Here is a 21,955-nt window from a genome sequence, read left to right on the forward strand (position 1 = left end):
TAAATGAGATATCCAAAGATTATGGTATGATAATATCAACGGAAAAATCAAAAACTATGGCCTTTAAAGGACAAGATCCAGCAAGAACTAAAATAGTATTAGATAACAAGATCTTAGAACAGGTGAATTCATTTCACTACCTAGGATAGGATGTATGATCATTTATGAAAATGAAAAAGATATAAACATAAAAATTGCAAAATATTTAAAAATAACAGGAGTAATTAACTCTATATTTAAACCAAACCTAGTTCAAAAACAAACCAGGCTAAAAGTATACAATACATTAGCCTTACCGGTCTTAATGTATGGAAGCGAAATCTGGACAATAAAACAAAAAGACAAAGATTAACAACAGCAGAAATGAAGTTTATGAGAAAAACTGCAAAGTATACCCTATTTGATCACAAAAGAAGCGAAGATATTATAAAAGAATTAAACCAAGAACCAGTAATTGAAAAAATTAAAAAATATAAACATAGATGGATGGAACACATTCAAAGAATGAAAACAGAAAGATTACCAAAACAAGCCTTAAAGTACAAGCCATTAGGAAAAAGAAAACCAGGACGTCCTCTTAAACGATTCAACAATGACTTCTAAGGCCGGAACAGGCCATACTAGGCCTAAATCCTTGATACATATGATGATGATGAGTTATCAAGTGCTTAAGTTCAGAGAATGTCTTGAAATTTTGCTCTAATATGCATTACTTTTTTTTTTTTTTTTTTGAAAACTTCAATAAATTCTAATGATACAAAAACTCTGACAAAAACAGCAGGTGATGAAAGATGACAGAGGGTGCATTACTGCACCCTCTGTCATCTTTGACATGTATCCTTTTCATTATTATTACTGTATTAAGATTATTAAATACATCAAAGAAGAATCAATTTTCAAAGAAACTGTTTTGGTAATTCTTGTAGAACTGCATGAAGAAACAGAAAAAAATACAGTAGATGCATAACATTATTATTACTGTATGGTATCCCCAAGGAGTCTGAAGACTCATTAAAGGAGACCCAAACTATTCACACAATATCTGTCATACCTCTCCTTGATCTTATTAAGAGACAAAGTACTCACAACTGACTCTGGTAACTCATTCCACTTCATTACCATTCTCCAAATGAAAATTCCTACTTAATTTTCTATGGATGACCTCTGGTTCTGCCTCCTCTAGCCAAGTGCTGAAATATTTCCCCAGCATCAATCCTATAAAAACCCTTTTAGTAACTTAAATGTTTCTATCACATCCCATTATTTCTGCCTATCAACAACTTTTGCAACCCACAAACTTTCAATCTATAGTCAAAAGGAGTATTCCACAGACCACTCATCATCTTCGTCATTCACCTATCAATCCTTGACACCACTTCCTCATCCCAAGAAATCCAGTTGAGAATAATCACTTAGATTCCTGAAAACCTGGCTGCAGTAATAATTGTAGTAATATCAAGGCCTTATTAAGAAGAATAATAACTTCCATAGCTTTGCTTTTTAGTATGTTCTTCAAAAATCCAATACTCCTATGAGATACCTTGGCAACAACCTTAGCATATATCCTCTGAACTTCAATTCTCTTATCTACCACTGCCTCCCAAATACTTAGTTTCATCAGTTTACTAGAGCACATCTCAAGCAGTGCAGCACATAGCTTCTAATCTTTTAATCTCAAAATGCATAACTTTATACTTTTCCACATTAACCTATCGGCCACTATCTTTTGTCCATACTATCATCCTATTTAAATCATGTTGAAAGCTCTCTACATGGCCATGATTAACAGTATCATTTATGTACAAACTGTGAACAGTAATGGTTCCAAGAACTGGGCCTTGTAGCATATGCTAGTTAACTGCTTTCTCCTGGATTCTATTCATACATACACTGTTTTTTGGTGTCAGTCAATCAGCCACACTCATACTCATATCCCCACTTTCATATCAACTCCCATTTATTTCAACTTGCATGTTCCATGTAGTACTATCACCATTACCAACTCAACTGTCACTCTATTACTATTACAAATCTAACCTTTCACAAAGCCACACTGATTGGTTCTAAACTTTGATAATGCAGTCTTAGAGCCTCCTTTATGCAAAGGAACTATTTTGTCCTCCTTCCACTTCTTTGGCACTTGATATTGCCTAGCCAAAGGCAATATTAATTCCTTTGCATATTTTTGTAATACATGAGATGATATCCCATCTAATCCCATGGCCATATTTGCAATAAGATTCTGTGATACCCTAAGTACTTCCAATTCATCAACTTCAAGTATCATATCTGTTCCTATCACATCTGTCACAGCAATATCAAACACCAGTCAAACAATTTTTAAATGCATCCTTTGATGGATTTAAAAAATTATATATTTTAAGTTTTTCATCAAACAATCCATGAGGTCACCAATGGATTGCCCTTTATACCCATTCATACCTAAATACCTATATTGCTCTTGAGTATATTAACTGAATATGCATTCACATCTCACAGTGGTCTCATCCATTCCATACATTCACCACATACCATGAGAAAAACCAAAAAAAAAAAAAAAACCATAGATGGCAACACTATCGGCAAGTTTTTTTTTCTGCATTGGTACATCTGTCATAAGCATCCATGTGAAATTACAAGTCATTCTATCAAGTAGTTTTTTATACATCTGTCTGATGCAAAAGTGTGGTCTGTATCCCTTGAAATGGATAAAATTGAGTATCACGCAGTTATTATAAAATTTAAAGGGATACAGACCACACTTTTGCTTCAGACAGCTAAAAAAAGGTTTAACGGCAAAAGAAATTCATTCAAAGTTCATAAAAGTTTATGGGCACTCTTCTCCTTCATTTTCAACAATTAAGAAATGTGTTGCCAAGTTTAAATGTGGACGTACCAGCCTTGAAGACGATCCACGTGAAAGACATCCAAAAAGTGTAACACTACCAGAAATCATTGATCGAGTGCACAATATGGTATTGGATGACCAGCGAGTAAAACTGCGTGAAATTGCTGAGACTATAGGCATTTCAAAAGAACGTGTAGGATATATTTTGCATGAAGAATTGCAAATGAAAAAGCTTTGCCAAGATGGCATCTATATAAGTGGAGAGTGAATGCAGTTAAGAAATAGATGAGAGCTAGATTTTTCTCTCACAGACAAGTGTGTAATTGGAGTGGCTTGTCTTTGGTAGTGTGAATGAATTCAACAGAAGTATGGCAGCTGGTGTGATTTGTGGCCTTCCTTGATTAGTTCCTGACTCCTTGGAGGGCTCTTGTAATAATAATTATATATATATATATATATATATATATATAATTATTATTATTATTATTATTATTTCGGGCTACTCCAGGGAGTCCTCAGACTCATCGAGGGAGGCCCTAAACATCATGTCCACACAACTATTCGACATTCTCACAGTATCTATCATACCTTGCCTTGAACTCGCTCACTGTCATAGCACCCACAACAGACTCAGCCACAACAGGCAGCTTATTCCACTCATTTACCACTCTAAAAGTAAAGAACCCAGCTCTAACACCCCTGCTAACCACACTCTTGCCCAGCTTCCATAGGTGTTCTCTAGTACTCCCACCACCAGTCCTGTTCTCAAAAACATCCTCTGAATTAATCCTATAGAATCCTTTTAGCAATTTGAATGTCTCAATCATATCTCCCCTTTTCCGCCTATCAACTAGTTTCTGCAACCCACAAATCTTCAACCTGTTCTCATATGGTTCATTCCACAGACCTGCTATCATCTTGGTCACTCGTCTCTGGATCCTCTCCACCTCCTCCCCATCAAGAAGGAACCGAGGTGACCAAATCTGGGCACAGTAGTCGAGATGAGGTCTTATCAGGGCTCGGTACAGAGGTACAATAACTTGCTTGTCTCTGCTCGTCAAGGTATTTTTCAACAACCAAGTGAGATGATGAGCTGATTTAGCTACTTTTGCAATGTGTCCCCCTAAACTTCATCTCCCTATCCACCAACACTCCCAAGTCCCTGGCCTCATCAATTTCTTGGAGTACAGTTCCACCAATGTGGTATACTGCTGCTAATCTTTTTACCCCAAAATTCATAACCCTACATTTTGTCACATTAAATTGACATCCATTCTCCTTAGCCCAGAACTCCAATCTATCTAAGTCATCCTGCAAGACTTTGACATCTTCTGCATTCACTATCGCCCTACCCAACTTTGCATCATCAGCGAACAAATGAACTGTTCCACTTAGATCCTTCCCTATATCGTTAATGAACAGATTAAACAGCAGTGGTCCAAGAACAGAACCCTGTGGCACACCACTAGTCACAGGCCGTCTTTTGAACTCTACTCCTGAATAAACTACTCTTTGATATCTCTCCATCAACCACCCACCTATCCATCTCACCAACCCTATATACATTCCCATATGTTGTAGTTTACAGATTAGAATTCTATGTGGTATCCTGTCAAACACTTTTGCCAGGTCCAGCAGTATCACTGTAAACCCATTTCCCTTATCCAGTTCTACCGTCACCTTGTTATAAAACTTGAGCAAGTTACTGAGGAATGTTCTACCGTTCACAAAGCCATGCTGTCCCCTGTACAGTATCTCATTTTCATCAATCCATTCCTGTATTTTTTCCTTGACTACTTTCTCCAAGAACTTGACAACGACTCCTGATATGCTGATTGGTCGGTAATTTGCCACCATAGTCTTGGATCCTCCTTTATGCAGTGAAACTATTTTCCCCTCTTTCCACGACTTCGGGACTAAACCAGACCCGAGACTCAGATTAAACAACATGGTTAAGGGCACTGATAATTCCTTAGCCGCTTCACGCAAGACCCGTGCCGGTATACCATCCAATCCCACAGATGTATTCACATTAAGGTTCTGTAATAGACTATTCACCTCCACTTCATTCATCACAATTCCCGTATAAACTAATGGTTCCTTCATTTTTTCAATGTCACCACCTGGACGATATACTTTTGCAAAGTGCGCGCGCAGTAACTCCACTATATCGACTGGTTCAGTGACCCCCCTTACCATCGCCATTCCTTAAAATCATTTTGCCATGTACAGTTTTTTTCTTCCTTGCAGCATATTGAAAGAACTGTTTGGGATTCTCTTTTGCTTGCATAGCTAGTTTCCTTTCATAATCGGCTTTTGCTGTTTTTACCACACTCATTGCCCTTCTGGCCTGCACTTTATACCGTTCGTGTGCCTGCAAGTCACCCCTTTCTTTAAATTCCCTCCACAGTTCTTTCTTTTTTTTGCAGCTCAAGCTTAATAGCATTATTTATCCATTTAACCCCTACTTGTTTTACTATTCGGACCCTAGGTATACAATCAGCCATAACCTGATGTAAATGCTCCTTGACCACTTCCCATGTTCTATCGACGTCCAGCCCTTGCAGTTGTACATGCTATGGCACTGATCCAAGCAATCTCCTAAGCTTGTCAAACTTGACAGCACGGTAATTCCACATATACCCTGTCTTAATCAAAAATTCCACACCTTTAGCCACCTTCCAGGTCAAGACCTTATGATCACTCTCACCAATAGGTGGCAACATGGTCATATTCATTACAGTCAAACTGTGAGATGCAAATACCAGGTCAAGCACTCTCACGCCCCTAGTATTTTCAGTTACATGCTGTCTAAGATAGTTATCCCTTAATAATTGAATAAAATCCATTTCCTTCCACACATGTGTCCTCTCCTCCTTCCAATCAATGTTACCATAGTTGAAATCCCCCATAATAATTACCCTCCTTCCACTCATTTCATCAATTTGTTTATGCATACTATCTCCATCGTCTATTCCATCACCTGGTCTATAGCAGCACCCAACTGTATATTTTATTCTGCCAGTCTCAATCTCACACCAAATAGCCTCAAATGAGCTCCTTTCACTATCCTGCAATACAACTTTAATTCTCCTTGGCTGCAGTTCATCAGCTATCATCAATAACACCCCTCCTCCCATTTTATTTTCTCTGTCCCTCCTAAACACACTATAACCTACACATTCTATCCCACTAACTGTATCATCTTCCGTCAGCCATGTTTCACTAATGCCAATAACCTGTGACCAGGAAGAGCCAATCAAGGCCAAAAATTCTTCCTTCTTGTTTCTAATACTCCTGGCATTAGTATACATGAAATGCAGTGATCCCTTTGTCCCACCCCTATCTTGATGCGTCTGTTCCATCACATGAAATGAATTCAAATGAATTCATCAAATGAATTCAAAAATGGGAATGGGACATTCTAAATGTCCCATTCCCATTTTTTGTCCTTAGTGCTGGCTCGGGTACTTTATATACATTTTTACACTCAACTGTCTCACTGAAGTTTGCATATCCACTCCCCCCCCCCCTTGGTAGTTCTAGTTTCCCTGGTTCTGCACATCCATTTTCACTTCATTCAGCAACACTTTTTCCAGTCTCCGCACACCAAGTCCTTTTAAATGCAGGCCATCCATCTTGTATAAGTCCTTTCGCCCATCAAACTCATTCCACATGTCCACGAATTCCACACCACACCATCTGCATAACCTGCGCATAATGACATTTGCGATTGTGGCCCTGCTTCTAAACTCCTCTCTGTCATACCGCGGCAACAGACTCACCATTATATATATATATATAAAAGTTCTGCACATCACAACTTACAAAAAATTGAAGTTAGCCAATCTTTAGTCAACAGAACACATTCTTACAACAAAAACTTCTCACTATCAAAGCTTTAACAGAACAAAATGACTACAAACCTTGTCACATTTTGTGGTTAATAGACACTTACATTATTATTATTGTTCCGGGAAACTCCAAGGAGTCGACAGACTCATCGAGGGAGGCCCTAACATCATGTCAAGAACAACTATTCAACATTCACACAGTATCTATCATACCTTGCCTTGGACTCATTCACGGTCGAAGCACCCACAACAGACTCTGGAAGCTTATTCCACTCATTTACCACTCTCCAAGTAAAGAACCTAGCTCTAACACCCTTGTCAACCACGCTCTTGCCCAGCTTCCATGCATGGCCCCTAGTCCTCCCACCACCAGTCATATTTTCAAAAATATCTTCTGGATCAATCTTATAAAAACCCTTCAGTAATTTGAATGTCTCAATCATATCACCCCTCCTTCGCCTATCGTCCAATTTCTGCAACCCACAAATCTTCAACCTATTCTCATAAGGTTCATTCCACAGACCTGCTATCATCTTGGTCACTCGTCTCTGGACCCTCTCCACTTCCTCCCCATCACGAAGAAACCCTGGTGCCCATAACTGGGCACAGAAGTCCAGATGGGGTCTTATCAAGGCTCGATACAGAGGAACAACAACTTGTTCGTCTCTGCATGTTAAAGTATTTTTCAGAAGCCAAGTGATTTGGTGAGCTGTTTTAGTTACTTTTGCAATGTGCCCCCTAAACTTCAACTCCCTATCCACCAACACTCCCAAATCTCTGGCCTCATCAATCTCCTGGAGTATGATTCCACCAATGCGATATACTGCTGCTATTCTTTTCACCCCAAAGTGCATAACCTTACACTTTGCCACATTAAATTGACATCCATTTTTCCTAGCCCAGTCCTCCAAACTATCCAAATCATCCTGTAAAATTTTGACATCTTGTGCACTCACAATTGCTCTACCCAACTTTGCATCATCAGCAAACAAGTGAACACTTCCTCTCAGATCCTTTCCAATATCATTGATGAACACATTGAAAAGCAGTGGTCCAAGAACAGAGCCCTGTGGCACTCCACTAGTCACAAGACGTCTTTTAGACTCCACTCCTGAATAAACCACTCTTTGATATCTCTCCTTCAACCACCCTCTTATCCATCTCACCAACCCTATATCTATACCCGTCTGCTCCAGTTTACTGATTAGGGTTCCATGTGGTATCCTATCAAAGGCCTTGGCAAGGTCCAGTAGTATCACTGTAAACCCATTACCCCTATCCAGTTCAGCCGTCACTGTGTTATAAAATGTGAGTAAGTTACTGAGGCATGATCTACCCTTCACAAAACCATGTTGCCCCCCATACAATACCCCATTTTCATCTATCCAATCCTGTATTCTTTTCTTGACTAATTTCTCTAAGACCTTGACAATGATTCCTGATATGCTAATCGGTCGGTAATTTACAACAGCAGTCTTGGAACCACCTTTATGCAGTGGAACTATTTTCCCCTCTTTCCACCCGCTCGGGACTAACCCAGACCCGAGACTCAAATTAAACAAAATGGTCAAGTGTACTGACAATTCTTTATCTGCTTCTCGTACAACACGAGCTGGTATACCATCCAATCCCACAGATGTATTGACATTGAGGTTATGCAATAGACTACTCACCTCCACTTCGTTAACCACAATTCCCATATAATCTACTGGTTTATTCGTTTCTGCAATGTCACCACCTGGATGATATACTTTTGCAAAGTGCTCACTCAGTAACTCAACATTCTTACAATCAAAGACACTGTAACAGAATGCAGGGTTCCAATCTCATATATTTCTGGCATTTTCAAAAATACATATTTTCTAATCAACAAAATCATTATGAATTACATAAGACAAACTTTTGCCTCTGTCGTTATTTACTAGATTCCTTGCAAATGTGATCAAACATACTCAAGACAGCCAAGCTATTCTGTGTAAAAAGGATTAGCAAACATCAGTACAACAATGAATATCTTAAAACCTCAAAAGCTGGATCTTGCACAGCATGAGACTGAGATCAAACACAGCATTCTTTGGAACAAGGCTTGCTTCTTTATAAATTAAGATTAATATAGATTAATCTAATAAATTAAACTATAAATTTAAATATGAATGTCATTTCAAAGAAAGCTCTGAAGCTCTGTTACACAAGCCTAGTTTACATCAGAATGCTTGCTTTTCTCTCTCTCTCTCAAAACATTTGGAAGAGTCTCATCCTAAATATATATCAGAAATAATTTATTATTATGTCTATTAACACCAGACCTACATGGAGTCAAGACTCCATGTTGGTCTGGGAAGTACAAAATGTTACATACAAAGCTTATCAAACTGTGCTTTAAACTCATTCAGCATTCAGTTTAAAACTCATTCAGCAAAAATGCTCCCTATATTGATAGATTGAGAGCTTGTGAATTGCAGAGGTTGGATGATAGGTTGATAGGCAGAGAAGAGGGGATATGATAGAAACATTTAAATTACTAAAAGGTTTTTATAAGATTGATGCAGGGAAAATATTACAGCTGTGATAGTGATGGAAGAACAAGAGGTCATCCCTGGAAGTTGAGGAAAAGTGTGGTTAACAAGGGTGTGAGAACGAAGTTTTTGCCTGGAGGGTGGTGAATGAGTGGAATGTATTGCCTGACTCAGTTGCGAGTTCTTCATCTGTAAATGAATTCAAGAAGAGATATGATAGATATTGTTTTGATAGTTTGGGTCTCCCGCGATGAGTCTACTGACTCCATGGAGATACCCATAATAATAATAATAATGTCAGTGCTTACCACATTCTCAGGCAATATATTCTACTCACCAACCATTCTCCAAGCAAAGAACCTGCTCCTCACTCCTTTGCTTATGCCCTCTGTCTTCTTCCACTTGCCTCTCCCATTCTATAAAATATTTCTTCAGTGTTAACCAGATAACAACTCCTTACCAACTTAAATGGCTCAATCATATACCCCCCCCCCCTCCTACTCCTATTCACGAGGCTTTGTAAATTGCATTCCCTAATCTGTCTTCATACCCACATTCCAAAGACCAGTTACCACCTTCATGAATCTTCTCTGGACCCTTTTCAATATATCCACAGCACCAAAAAAAACCAAATGATCATATCTATGCACAATAAACTATATGGGACTTGATCAAGGCCTCATATGGTTTATTATGCAATGATGCTGAAGACATTAACATGCAGAAACTGATGTGATGACTTTGCAACTTGAGCAGAGTGTGACCTCTGAACTTCAGATCCTTGACCACCACCACTCCTAGATCTCTCATTGTCTCAACATCTCCTTCAAAACTCCACCAAGTGTATACTTTGCATCCCATTGTTGTCTATCAAATTTCAGAACCTTATGCTCTGCATACCCACATTCCAAAGACCAGTTACCACCTTCATGAATCTTCTCTGGACCCTTTTCAATATATCCACAGCACCAAAAAAAAAAAACCAAATGATCATATCTATGCACAATAATGAAACTTAAAAACTATCTATCATGATATTCACTTAAAAACTATCCTTGGCTCAGAACCTTATGCAGAGCATAAGGTTCTGAGCCAAGGATAGTTTTTAAGTGAATATCATGACAGAATCATAAAATTGTTGTTTTAGGTGTTCAAGGTGTTAATGTGATGAAGCCATGCATATATTCTGTTCATTACTGTTCATCATATAGGCTGTTCATGTGAAGCAAGCTAGTGTGAGATTAAGGCCATACTGCTATAGATCAGGGAGTTCCAGTAATGAACTGGAAGATAGGTATCAGCATATTAGTGAGAGTGCATGTCGAATGATTATGAGAGACTTCAACTATGGAGATACAGAATATAAGAAAGAAGGATCACATGGTAGTAAGGAAATGGAATTTATACACCTACTGAGAATTAATTACTTGAGGCAGCATGTGATGGAGGGAACTCAAGATGAAAGAGTATTGGACCTGGTCATAGGATCAGAAGAGGTGGCTAACTAATGTAACTAAGGTAGCCACATTGCCTCCGATTGGGAAAAGCGACCACACGGTCTTGAGTTGGGATATTGTAAAAACAAAGTGGAATATTTTGTCAATAAAGGGTATATGTGAAACTACAAGGCAGGTCATTATGACAAGCTTACTAGGAAACTCAAAGCAGTGCCAAGGCATAAAACCATGCAAGGGAAGGATGTCAGTAGTGCATGGGAGACAGTTAAGTGATATCTAGAGGAAGCAATATTAAATTGTATACCTAAGGAGGGGCTAATCAGGTAGGAATTAGATGGACACATAATATCATTAAGCATGAGCTTCAGAAAAAGAAAATGCTGCAGAGGGTATATATTGAGAAATGTGACTAGCAAATTCATGAATGGTACATGATTCAGGTAAGAAAGGTGACCAGGTATAAATGTATTTTACCTTCCTTACAGAAGGAAAAATCAGATTGTGAGAAGAAACTAGCCCCAGGTAGACCAAAGAAATCTCAAAACATTCTTTCATTATGTGGCAAGTAACAGGAATGCTGCATGCTAAAATTGATGAGGTGACAAAAGCAGAGAAAATAGTTCAGTTACTGAGTGACCACACTGCAAGGGTATATATCATCCAAGTGAGGTTAATGCTGGGACAGAAGCAGATGAATTTGAGCTTCTTAGGATATTGCAGAATCTCAGTTTGAATACAACTGGGGGGATTAGATGGGATATCAGCTTGCATTTTGTGAAAATGTGCAAGAGAATTGTCAATGTCTCTGATTAGTCTCTTTAACCCTCCAGAGGTCACGCACAGACTGAGAATCCGCATGTTTCATTTTTTGTGTATATTTCTAAAGCGGCTGGTTAAATCCGGTTGTGCGTTTATGTAGCTTCGTATATAGGCAGGACACATGTTAGTGTAGAATATTACGTTGATGCGATAACAACTGTTCCCACTGAGACATTGTGCAATCACAGATCCCATGCAACCCTTAGTGTTATAAGAATAAGCAGTCATCGAAATTTTTTGAAATTATTAAGTACTTATAAATTATTTATATTTTTACATACAGGCTTATATATTTAAGGAAATATATTTTTTATATACATATATATCTATTTTATATATGTTTATATATAATTGCAATATGGTAAATTATATTCTCTTAAGTAAAATAAAATGGGTGACTATGAGAAGGAGCAAAAATGATTACAGAAGCTGATGAATGAGTGCTTTGCTAATGATGAGGATGAAGATGTTTCAGACAATGATGTTAGTTCAGAAGAGGAAGACAATGTGGAAGAAATGAGTGGCAGCGAAACTGAGCAAGAAGCCGATGAGGTGTCATTAGAAGTAGCTGAAGATAACTCGGAGAGTTTGGAGGATAGATTCCATCAGGGAAAAGACGGAACTTTATGGACAGCAGTACCATGAACTAACAAACATATTAGGACTGAGAGATATAATATAATCAAAGAATCATCTGGCCCTAAAAACGACACTCAAAATTTACAGTCACCTCTTGATATTTGGAATTATTTTATAGGCGATTCTATTTTATCAATTATTTTGGAAAACACGAACAAGTATATTGAAAGTTTAGCTAGTAATTACACTCAAGAACGAGATGCCAAGTTTACAACTCTGAATGAAATACAGGCTTTAGTTGGACTTCTATATATTGCTGGTACATATAAAGCAAACTGTTTGAATTTAGATCTTTTTGGAAGTAATGGTAAAGGCATTGAAATATTTTGACTACAATGTCAGTGAGGCGATTCAAATTCCATTTGAGGTGTTTGAAATTTGATGATAAGAGTACATGTGAAGAAAGAAGAAAGCTAGACAAATTGGCAGCTATTCGTGAAGTTTTTGATGATATTTGTTGCAAAAGTGCAAAAATGGATACAATCTAGGTACATCCACTAAAATCGATGAAAAGTTGGAAGGTTTTCAAGGAAAATGTTCATTTCGCCAATACATACCAAGTAAACCGAATAAATACAGTATTAAAATGTTTGCATTATGTGATGCTAGAATGTACTATATAGCTAATTTTGAGGTATATGTTCGACGACAACTGGAAGGGCCGTACTTCATGAACAATTCACCAGGTGACGTTGTTGAGAGACTAGTAGAACCAATCAAAAATTCTGGGAGAAATATTACTTTAGATAATTGGTTCACTTCTTTTCCTTTGATTGAAAACTTGCTAAAGAAATATAGACTTAGTAATAAGAACAGTTTGAAAAAATAAAAGAGTGGCATCGAAACCGAGCAAGAAGCCAATGAGGTGAATTATTGCAAGCAAATTGTCCTATAAAATCGAGTACGTTTGCTTTCAAAGATAAATGCACGCCTGTATCATACTGTCCCAAAAAAAAAAAAAAGAAATTTGTATTGTTAGCATCAAGTTTGCATGACGATGATGGCATTGATACAGAGAGTGGAGCTTTATACAAACCTGAAATTTTGACTACCTATAACCATACAAAAGGAGGAGTAGATGTTGTTGATCAATTGTGTTCAACATACAATTGTGCTAGATCAACAAGAAGATGGCCTATGGTAGTTTTTTACTCTTGCATCAACATTGCTGGATTGATTCTCAAGTTATTTACCATGCGAATAACATTGACAAAAAAATAATGTGATGTACATTTCTGCAAGATCTTGGGTTCTCTCTATTACAAGCACATTTGCAAGAAAGGGTATCAATTCAAAGTTTGCCAAGAAATATAAAACTAAGACTCACAGAAATTTGTGGATCACTCGAGAACAAAATTCAGAACGAAACTGCAGTTGCACATCCAGAAAAAGGATGATGCTATTATTGTGATAGAAAAAAAAAAAACGTGAATCTAAATATTATTGTAAGAGATGTTACAAATTTATGTGTTTTGAACATTCTACAATCATGTGCAATGAATGTGTAGAACTAAAGTAAAAGAATGTTAATCCAGTTCTACACATTTATTGCACATGTAACATGTAGCATATGCAGTTCAATTTCCAAGACATTTAATTATTTTTTTTTATTTTGTTTTCACTTACAAATATGTTGTAATTTGAATAAATAATATTTTTTCTACAATATTCTTATTTATTATTATTCAAAACACCTTCAATTTTGTTAAAAATGAGTGCGGAATGACAGTCCATGTGCATCCCTTGATGCCAAACATTTTCACGGGACCTCTGAAGGGTTAAATTGGGTTGCAGCTCTGAGTAGAGTTCCAAGGGAATGGAAAGAGAGCAACATAATTTCCTTGCATAAGGAAAGCTCTAAGACTACAGTAGCAAACTACAGATCGATCAGTATCTCAGGAGTGATGGTAAAATTACTTGAAAAATTGGTCAAAAGGAGAATTCAAAAATGAGTGGATGAGAATATGATACTCTATAATAGTGTCATCAGTAGTTGTTAAGATCTTGGAGAAAGTAGTGAGGGACCGTATACAGCATTGGACAGATGAGGGTAATGTTATCTGTGAGAGTCAACATGGATTTGTGAAAGGTCGCTCTTGTTTTAGCAATATGCTAGCCTTTTATAATAAAGTTACAAGAACATTAGATGAGGGAAAGGCATATACTGCAATTTTCTTAGACTCAGCAAAGGCATTTGACAGGGTGCCACATGATAAGCTGATATTTAAGTTCCAGCACATGGGTCTGGATGTCAGATTGGTCAACTGGATTCAGGATTGGCTATCTGATAGGAATCAGAGAGTTGTGTATGGTGGAGCAGTTTCAAGGAGGCAGAGGGTTACAAGTGAGGTCCCACAGGGCTCAGTACTAGGACCTATATTGTTTAACCTTTATATCAATGACATTGCTAGTGGATTGCAAGGGGATATTCAGTTGTTTGCGGATGATGCGAACCTGGGAAGGATTTTTATAAATAGTGGAGATGTGGTAGCCCTGCAAGAGGATTTGAATAAGCTAGATAGATGGGCAAATGACTGGGGGTATCGGTTTAATGCAGCAAAATGTAAGATCTTGAGGTTTGGGAAACATCGATGGGATGCTGCATACTCTATGGGAGGAGTTATACTGGAGGAAGTAGGGGAGACAAGAGATCTGGGGTTGATGATTGATAGAAACCTGAAGTTTAGGGGACATATTGCAAAGGTGGTGAAGGTAACACAGAGGATTGCTGCAATTATGAGAAGGACACTGACCTACAGAGATAAGAGGGTTATCATTCCGTTGTATTAGTCTCTGATCAGACCACACTTGGACTATTGTTCTCAGATTTGGTCCCCAGGATTTGAAGGGGATAAATTAACTGTGGAAAGGATACAAAGGCGGATGACAAAGATGGTATCAGGACTGTGCAATGATAGTTATGAGGATCGGCTGAGGGAATGTGGACTCTAGAGTTTGGTGGATAGAAGAAGGAGAAGTGATATGATTGAGACTTTTAAACTGTTGAGAGGTGGTTACAGGGTTGACACTGGGGAAGTTCTTTCGCTTGGTTGAACAGCGGGAAGGAGTCATGACAAGAGGCCATCCCTGGAAGTTATGAAAGGAAACTGTGAGCAAGAGGGTGAGGAGTGGTTTCTTTGCGTGGAGGGTGGTTGAACCATGGAATGCATTGCCTGATGGAGTGGTGAGAGTGAGAACGGTCAATGAGTTTAAGGACTGGTATGATAGACTTTGTGTTTCTTGGGGGGGGGGGGGAGGACCTCCCCTCGATGAGTCTTGACAGACTTCATGTTCTTTGGAAGGACCTCCCACGATGAGTCTTTTGACTCCATGGAGGCCTGAATAATAATAATAATAATAATAACAATGGTCAACATAGTTTTGTGAAAGGTTAATCATGCCATAGTAATTTACAAACTTTTTATAATAGAATGACAGGGAGTTGGGTAAAGGAAATAGCTACATGATGATTCTGCTGGATTATACAAAGGTATTTGACAGAATACCACATGGAATTCTGTTAACCAAATTAGAACAAATGTGGATTAGATTATAGCTACTGGACAGATATCAAAAGGTGGTATACATAGGAGGAGAAATGAGGCAAAAGCAGGTGACTAGTGGTGTGGTATAAGGGTCCATGCTAGGACCACTACCATTTAATTTGTACATAAATGATATAGGAAATAATCTGAAAGGAAATAGTTGTTTGTTGATGATGCAAAATTAGGTAGAGTGGTTAATCAAGGCAATGTGGAGAGCTTGCATGATGATGATTTAAATAGGCCGTCGGTATAAGCAAAAGATAATGAGTATCAGTTTGATGTGGAGTAATGTAAAGCTATGCATTTTGAGGTAAATCGATTACAAGCAGCGTACAACACTGATGGAACTGTACTCCAGGATACAGATGAAGATAGGAATTTATGGATGGTAGTAGACATATGGCATTTAGACAATTAGTAATCTTAGAAGCTACCTTAGCAGTATGTCCTCTAAACTTCAACTCTATCTACAACCAGAGAGTTGAAGTTTAGAGGACATAGTGCTAAGGTAGCTTCTAAGATTACTTGGCTACTGAAGAACACACTAAAAGTAGAGATAAGGTAGTTGTTATTTCTCTTTATAAGACCTTGATTTGTCAATATCTGGATTACTGTGTTCAGGTTTGATCTCCTGGCTTTCTTGGGGATAAGAAAGTTGTGGAGAGGATTCAGAGGTAAGTAACCAAGATGGTGAGTGGTCTGTGGAATGTTCCTTATGAGAAACATTAAGTTACTTAAAGGTTTTGTTTCAGCACTCTAGAGGAGGCAGAACAAGAGGTCACCCCTAGAAGTTGAGTAAAGCTGTAGTTAGCAGAGGTGTGAGAACTAGATTTTTTGCCTGAAGAGTTGTGAATGAATGAAATGGTTTGCCAGAGTCAGTTGTGAGCACTTTGTTTGTTAATGGGCTCAAGGAGAAGTATGACAGATTATGTAGATAGTTTATGTCTCCTGCAATAAGTCTTCAGACTCCATAGAGACATAAAATATTAATCGAGTGGCAATAATTCTTTCATTGCCATTCCATGCCATCAATGCCACTGCACTCAGTGCATACTTGACAGTGTTTTGAATGCCATGAATTTCTTCAATGCATGTATAATACAAATATGTACTGATATTCACCACATATTTGTGCGATATCGGTATATTATGAGACATAATTACATCTAATTTGGGAACACTAAATCTGAAAACAAATGAGATGTAATTATGTCTCATAAAAATAAAATAATTGCATACTTCTCAGTAATATCCCAAGAAACTGTTTGTACACAATTATATTCTTCATTTTGGTAATAAAAAATTGCTTGGAATCGCCGAACTTTATATAGTTTCTATATTCGGCATGAAACTCTTTGAGTTTCTTATTCGGCTAAGAAACAATATGGGATGTAATACCCCTTAACTTAAATAAGTTCATGTGGCCGAATTGAAGCCTTTGGCTCTTCATATAATTAGTAATTTATTAGGACACCTTCTTGGCAATTCTCATAGAAGGGATGTAAGTTCTGTTCGCTACAAACTTGGTATTAACTAGGTCTATCTACTCACTGATGAGACCTCAATAAAGGTTGAAACCGGTCTGGATAGTGACCTTCTCTCATAATGTAGAACAGTAATACAGCTCCAGGAGCTAAGTTCACATTATGGGTAAATACCAAGAATAGTGATCGGAGCTTGCCCCACCCTTACTATGAGTTGCCTCAGTTTGCACTACCAAATGGGTCAGGTGTTGCACTATCCAGGTACTTGCTTACGCTTGGAATCGCCAAACTTTATATAGTTTCTATATTCGGCATGAAACTGAGTTTCTTATTCGGCTAAGAAACAATATGGGATGTAATATCCCTTAACTTAAAAAAAAAATTGTGTAAGTTTTGGTTCTTGTACATGATACTCTCAATATTACTTTTTGACCCACAAAGCCTATAATATTGACTATCCAGCCATTCTCTGAAAAAGTTTGCCAATCCCTGTTATAGTATTGGTAAAACATGACTTTGCTTTAACAAAGCCATGGTGATAATCACAGAGAATACTGCTATCCTCAACCCACTTCTGTATCCTAGCTCTCATGAACCTCTCTAACACCTTAACCATAAATCCAGATATACAAATCATAATTTAAGCCTGAGCCTTTGTATTTATTATGTTTGATATGATCTTCTGGTGTTAGTACTTGCCGTTATTGTTTAACGACTTGTACTTTGCATTGTATTTTCATTTTCAACTGCTTGGTTGTCCCAAAGTGATGATGTAATGTTAGTTTTGGTAAGTTCTGCCAGCCACATTAGCCAAGTTATTAGCATATCCACTCTCCAACCGACAGGCTGTGGATTCAAATTCCACTGTTGGTATTTATAAGTGTCTTCAGGTGGGAGGAGTATTTCATCACCTGGTGCAAGATTCCTGCCCCGCTTACCATAGATATGAAGTGGCTTGTAAAAATTCAATGTTAGATCTCTTGAGCAGGATGAATTTCAACTGAAATACAAATGGATTTCCAGACTATGTTAAATATATATAAATTTATTAAAAAATTAGAAAAAATGCTTGGCTTGCTCATAGTACTAATGCTATGAAAGTCTTCAACCTTTTGTGGATGGGAGTTATGTAAAAAAAATACTCATGCAATTGTCATTAAGTTATTTACTGGGTCTAACATATTTCATTTTTGATTACTATGTTGCAAGTTCCTTTAACCATGCTACCGGCCAGGACATATATATACGTCCTGGCCAGTAGCATGTCCAAGTTACCATGGATGCGAAGTGCATGTTAAAATTTTAATACCATTGATATTACATTGAAATATATGATGGATACGAAGTGTATGAGGATGCGTATTTGATCCATAATGGCCGGTAATGCCCTTCAACTAATTAGCAATAAACTAATATTTCCATTATATAAATTAAGTAGATATTAAATCCAGCATCATTTCAAAGCTGAAGACAGAAACTATAAAAGTTTCGTGCAAAAAAGTTTTTGGGAATCGCATGAAACTTTTATAGTTTCTGTATTCGGCTTTGAAATGATGTTGGATTTAATATCCACTTAATTTATATAATTTTGCATCGCCGAAGTGAAGCCTTTTGGCTCTTTATTTTAGTAAATAATATTTCCATTTTTTTATATTGAGAGAATGTGTCACTTCAGAATATGTCAGATCTATAAGTATCATTAAAGCTACGCCATAACCTAAGAAGAATAATTTTTTAAAAGGATTTAAAATTATATGACATGTATAAATGTACATAGACAAGTATGAAGTAGCACACAAACAGAAAATAAAACTAATATAAAAAAAATTATATCTATATGCCATTTTTATTTTACTATATAATATGATTCATAGTTCTATAAAATTATGGTTATCAGAGGCTTGTTATTAGTCTTATGTCACTAAGTGATACCTTTTTGAGCATAACTTTTGTTCGGCTCATACTGCTTGATGAGATCTTTTGCTCTGACTGGATTTGCATAAGGATATAATATTTCATTCAAACGAGGATCTCTCTGCTCCTTATTTAAAAAATCTACTAGTTGATCTACAGTCATACATTTCTTCTTATTTCCTCCACATCTAAAAAGAAAAAAAAAAAACTAAAATATACAAACACTTGAATTACATAAAAATTAAAATAAATACAATTCCACTAACTACTTGAAAACTGCAGATAAGCAAAAAAAGTTTCATGCCTTTTTCATATGCGTGATTGTTACCAAATATTACCTTGCTATGAGAAAGGGAGTTCATCATTTCTCAAGTATAGTAATACTACATTAAGTATGGGGATGACATGTTTTTTTAAACCTGACACTCCACACAATCACTAGGCTAATAAGATGAATGAAAAGACTTCCCCCCCCCCTTAATATGGTATAATTTTCATACTTCAGAGTGTATGCTATATGAGATTTAATTCTACAGTTTTTACATCTTTTGCATTTCAGAAGCCTTCATATTAAACCTGGAATTCCATTTATTTTTTTTTATAATACAGTAATTCATTTAACATCTGACAATTCAATATCAAAAATATTAGTGAACAGAAATACAGAAGATTTCTGTTTGTGCTTACTCATAATTATGTACTAGAGTAGGATGAGATCGGAATATCAGATGGAAAAGTAAGCAAGAGACTACGAGTGCTAGTACAAAAGCAAGAACGACTGACAGTGTGAAAGTAATCATGACTGATAGCAAGAAAAGAAGAGTGACTACAATATACTAGCGAGCATGAATGATAATGAGAAAGGGATACAAGACTAGAGAACTGAGTTGGTAAAGATGAAACAATAGATGAGGTGTACGCAGAATGAAATCAGAAGACTGATAGGCATGAATAAAAGACAACCATGGGATAGACTGAATAATTCAAGATCGTGCCATATGGAAATTCTTTAGGGTGGTGAATGAGAAGATGCACAAGCTCTGCTTTCCAAGAGGAAGGATGAGCATGGCTGTAGAGGCTTTGAATATGCAGAATAAATGAGAGAGCTGCTGATGGTCGTCGTAGAAACAAACAATTTGATTAGGCAGGAGGATATGAGAAAGAATACACTGAGAATAATAAAAGTTATTTTATTGATTATTTTTTATTATTTGAAACCTCCAGGGAGCCAAAGACTCATCGAGGGAGGGCACCTGCTCTACAACTGTCTCCACCACCCAATCCACCAACTGACTGCAACTACACCAACACCATCTACCACCACTACTAGTGCTTCCAGAGACAATCACAAACATCCATGCCCATGGCGGGATTCGAACCCGCAGCCATTTGGCTGGAGAGCGGATACACTAACCACTCGGCCACCCACGCCGGCATATCAATGTGATAGGAAAAGTAGTTAGCAAGTTGTCCAGGTATGCTAGTGATGAGTTGATATTTAATTGTTTGCAGATGATGCAAAGTTGGAAAGAACTGTGAGTAGAGTAAAGTAGATTTTGTGGCCTTACAAGAAGACTTCAATAGACTGAGTGAATTAGCACGGGAGTAGGGATGCCAGTTCAATGTGCAAAATGTAAGGTTTTAAAATTTGGTAAACAAAGATGGGATGTAGAATTTACGCTTGGTGGTGTTATATTGTTGGAGATGAAGGAAATAAGATATATGGAGTAGCAGAATTCACCTGAATTCTGTTCCTCCATATACTACTTTCTGATATATGTCCAGCAGTCACCCTCTTATTCATATAATTAATGTCATTATATATATATATATATATATATATATATCCCCATTTGTTCTAATTTGCATAACTGAGTTTTCCATGTGCTATTCAGTCAAATGCCTTTGCAAAATCCAGCAGAATCACTGTGTAGCCATTTGCTTTATCTAACTCATCTGTCACTCTATTATAAAAAAGTTAATGAATTACTAAAGCATGACCAACACTTGACAAAGCAATGTTGTTAAACATTACAGAGTATCATATTCTTATCCCCCAATTCTTTAATTCTCTATATGACCAATTTTTCCAGTACTTTTACCATCACTCTCCTGAGATACTGACTGATCTATAGTTTGCTACTGCAGTCTTACAACCTTCCTTATGAAAGGGAATTATTTTTCATGAAGGTTGTTTTCTTGATCATAAATAGTAAATAATAATATTTGGTTAACCGATCAAGTGTTGATCAATATTTTAATTAATTAACTGGACCAACTAGTTTCGCCACACTTATCTGTTGGCTTCTTCAGGGCACTAACATATAGGTTTAAACACTCTCACAATTATGCGTAACTGCAAAATTGACAAGAATAAAAACTGACTAGAATAATTACAAATGAAATAGTATCGAACGTGAGTGAAACACGTATCGCGTGTACAAGATCAGCTAGCTGTTGCTGAGGAACCTTCTGTAGTTTGTATTAAAGTTCATTTCTTCCGTTTTTAAGGGTGTGATTAGGGTTTTCCATATCTCTGGCAGTATTAGGCCTTGATTTCTGTTAAGGTTCACAGTAGAACGGGCGACTGTGGCTGCTTCTTCGAACATTCTTGAATGATAATCTTCCTCTAAGTAGGGGGAACAGCTTTTGTCCCACTCAATGACATGGTTAGTTGTGGAGAAATGAGACGATAGCCCAGAAATGTCCTATCTGTTGTTTTTGACATAGCCAATGTGCTCCTTTTGCCTGATTTCGAGGCTTCTCGAAGTCTGTCCGATGTAATTAGAGCCACATGAGCATGGAATATTATAGACTCCAGCATATTTGTAGAAAGGATGGTTGTCTTTTGGAGATCTTAGTAGTTTACGAATAGTATC

The 21,955-nt window shown here is 37.2% G+C and overlaps 1 protein-coding gene across 3 annotated transcripts in view; it reads right to left on the bottom strand.

Annotated features, from left to right (window-relative positions):
• Positions 1-21,955, bottom strand: part of LOC150101407 (1-phosphatidylinositol 4,5-bisphosphate phosphodiesterase classes I and II-like) — a 965,056-nt gene that overhangs the window by 508,347 nt on the left and 434,754 nt on the right. For all 3 annotated transcript variants that reach the window (XM_090400893.1, XM_090400892.1, XM_090400891.1), the window contains one exon: positions 19,095-19,264. In XM_090400893.1, coding sequence (XP_090257019.1) covers positions 19,095-19,264 — 170 coding nt within the window. The remainder of the gene's footprint in view (positions 1-19,094; positions 19,265-21,955) is intronic.

Source organism: Typopeltis vanoorti, chromosome 11 (assembly GCF_054136105.1).
Source record: "Typopeltis vanoorti isolate ZY-2024b chromosome 11, IOZ_Tvanoo_1.0, whole genome shotgun sequence".
Classification (NCBI taxonomy): domain Eukaryota; kingdom Metazoa; phylum Arthropoda; class Arachnida; order Uropygi; family Thelyphonidae; genus Typopeltis; species Typopeltis vanoorti.